General features: G+C 51.9%; 1 protein-coding gene across 1 annotated transcript in view; it reads left to right on the forward strand.

The window, feature by feature from the left end:
- LOC107628082 overlaps nt 25-362 on the forward strand; it is a 799-nt gene continuing 461 nt past the window's right edge. Inside the window, exon 1 of the mRNA XM_016330891.2 lies at nt 25-360. Coding sequence (XP_016186377.1) covers nt 169-360 — 192 coding nt within the window. The 5' untranslated portion in view covers nt 25-168. The remainder of the gene's footprint in view (nt 361-362) is intronic.

Consider the following 362-nt stretch of genomic DNA (forward strand, 5'->3'; position numbering starts at 1 on the left):
CACTGGACAGGACCCACAGGCCTGAATTGAAGGGAGGTATATAAACATTATCTCCCCTTTTGTGGGGTCACTGGAATCCAATCCATCATCATCGTCTCACTTTCACTTTTCAATCCCCTTCTCTCTCTAAAACCCTAAAAATCTCACCTTTTTCCCCCTTCAAATAACATGAGCTCCGAAATAGTTCTCCATCAGCAATTTCCCCAATCAGAACCTCTTCCCATTTCCTCCACCGTCACCACCACAACCACTCCCACCGGCGTCGCCCTCAGAAAATCCTCCGGCGCCGGCGCATTATCCACGACTTCATCACGCTCCAACAAGGACCGCCACACCAAGGTCAACGGCCGCGGCCGCCGCGT

The sequence above is a fragment of the Arachis ipaensis genome, chromosome B02, assembly GCF_000816755.2.
Source record: "Arachis ipaensis cultivar K30076 chromosome B02, Araip1.1, whole genome shotgun sequence".
NCBI lineage: Eukaryota > Viridiplantae > Streptophyta > Magnoliopsida > Fabales > Fabaceae > Arachis > Arachis ipaensis.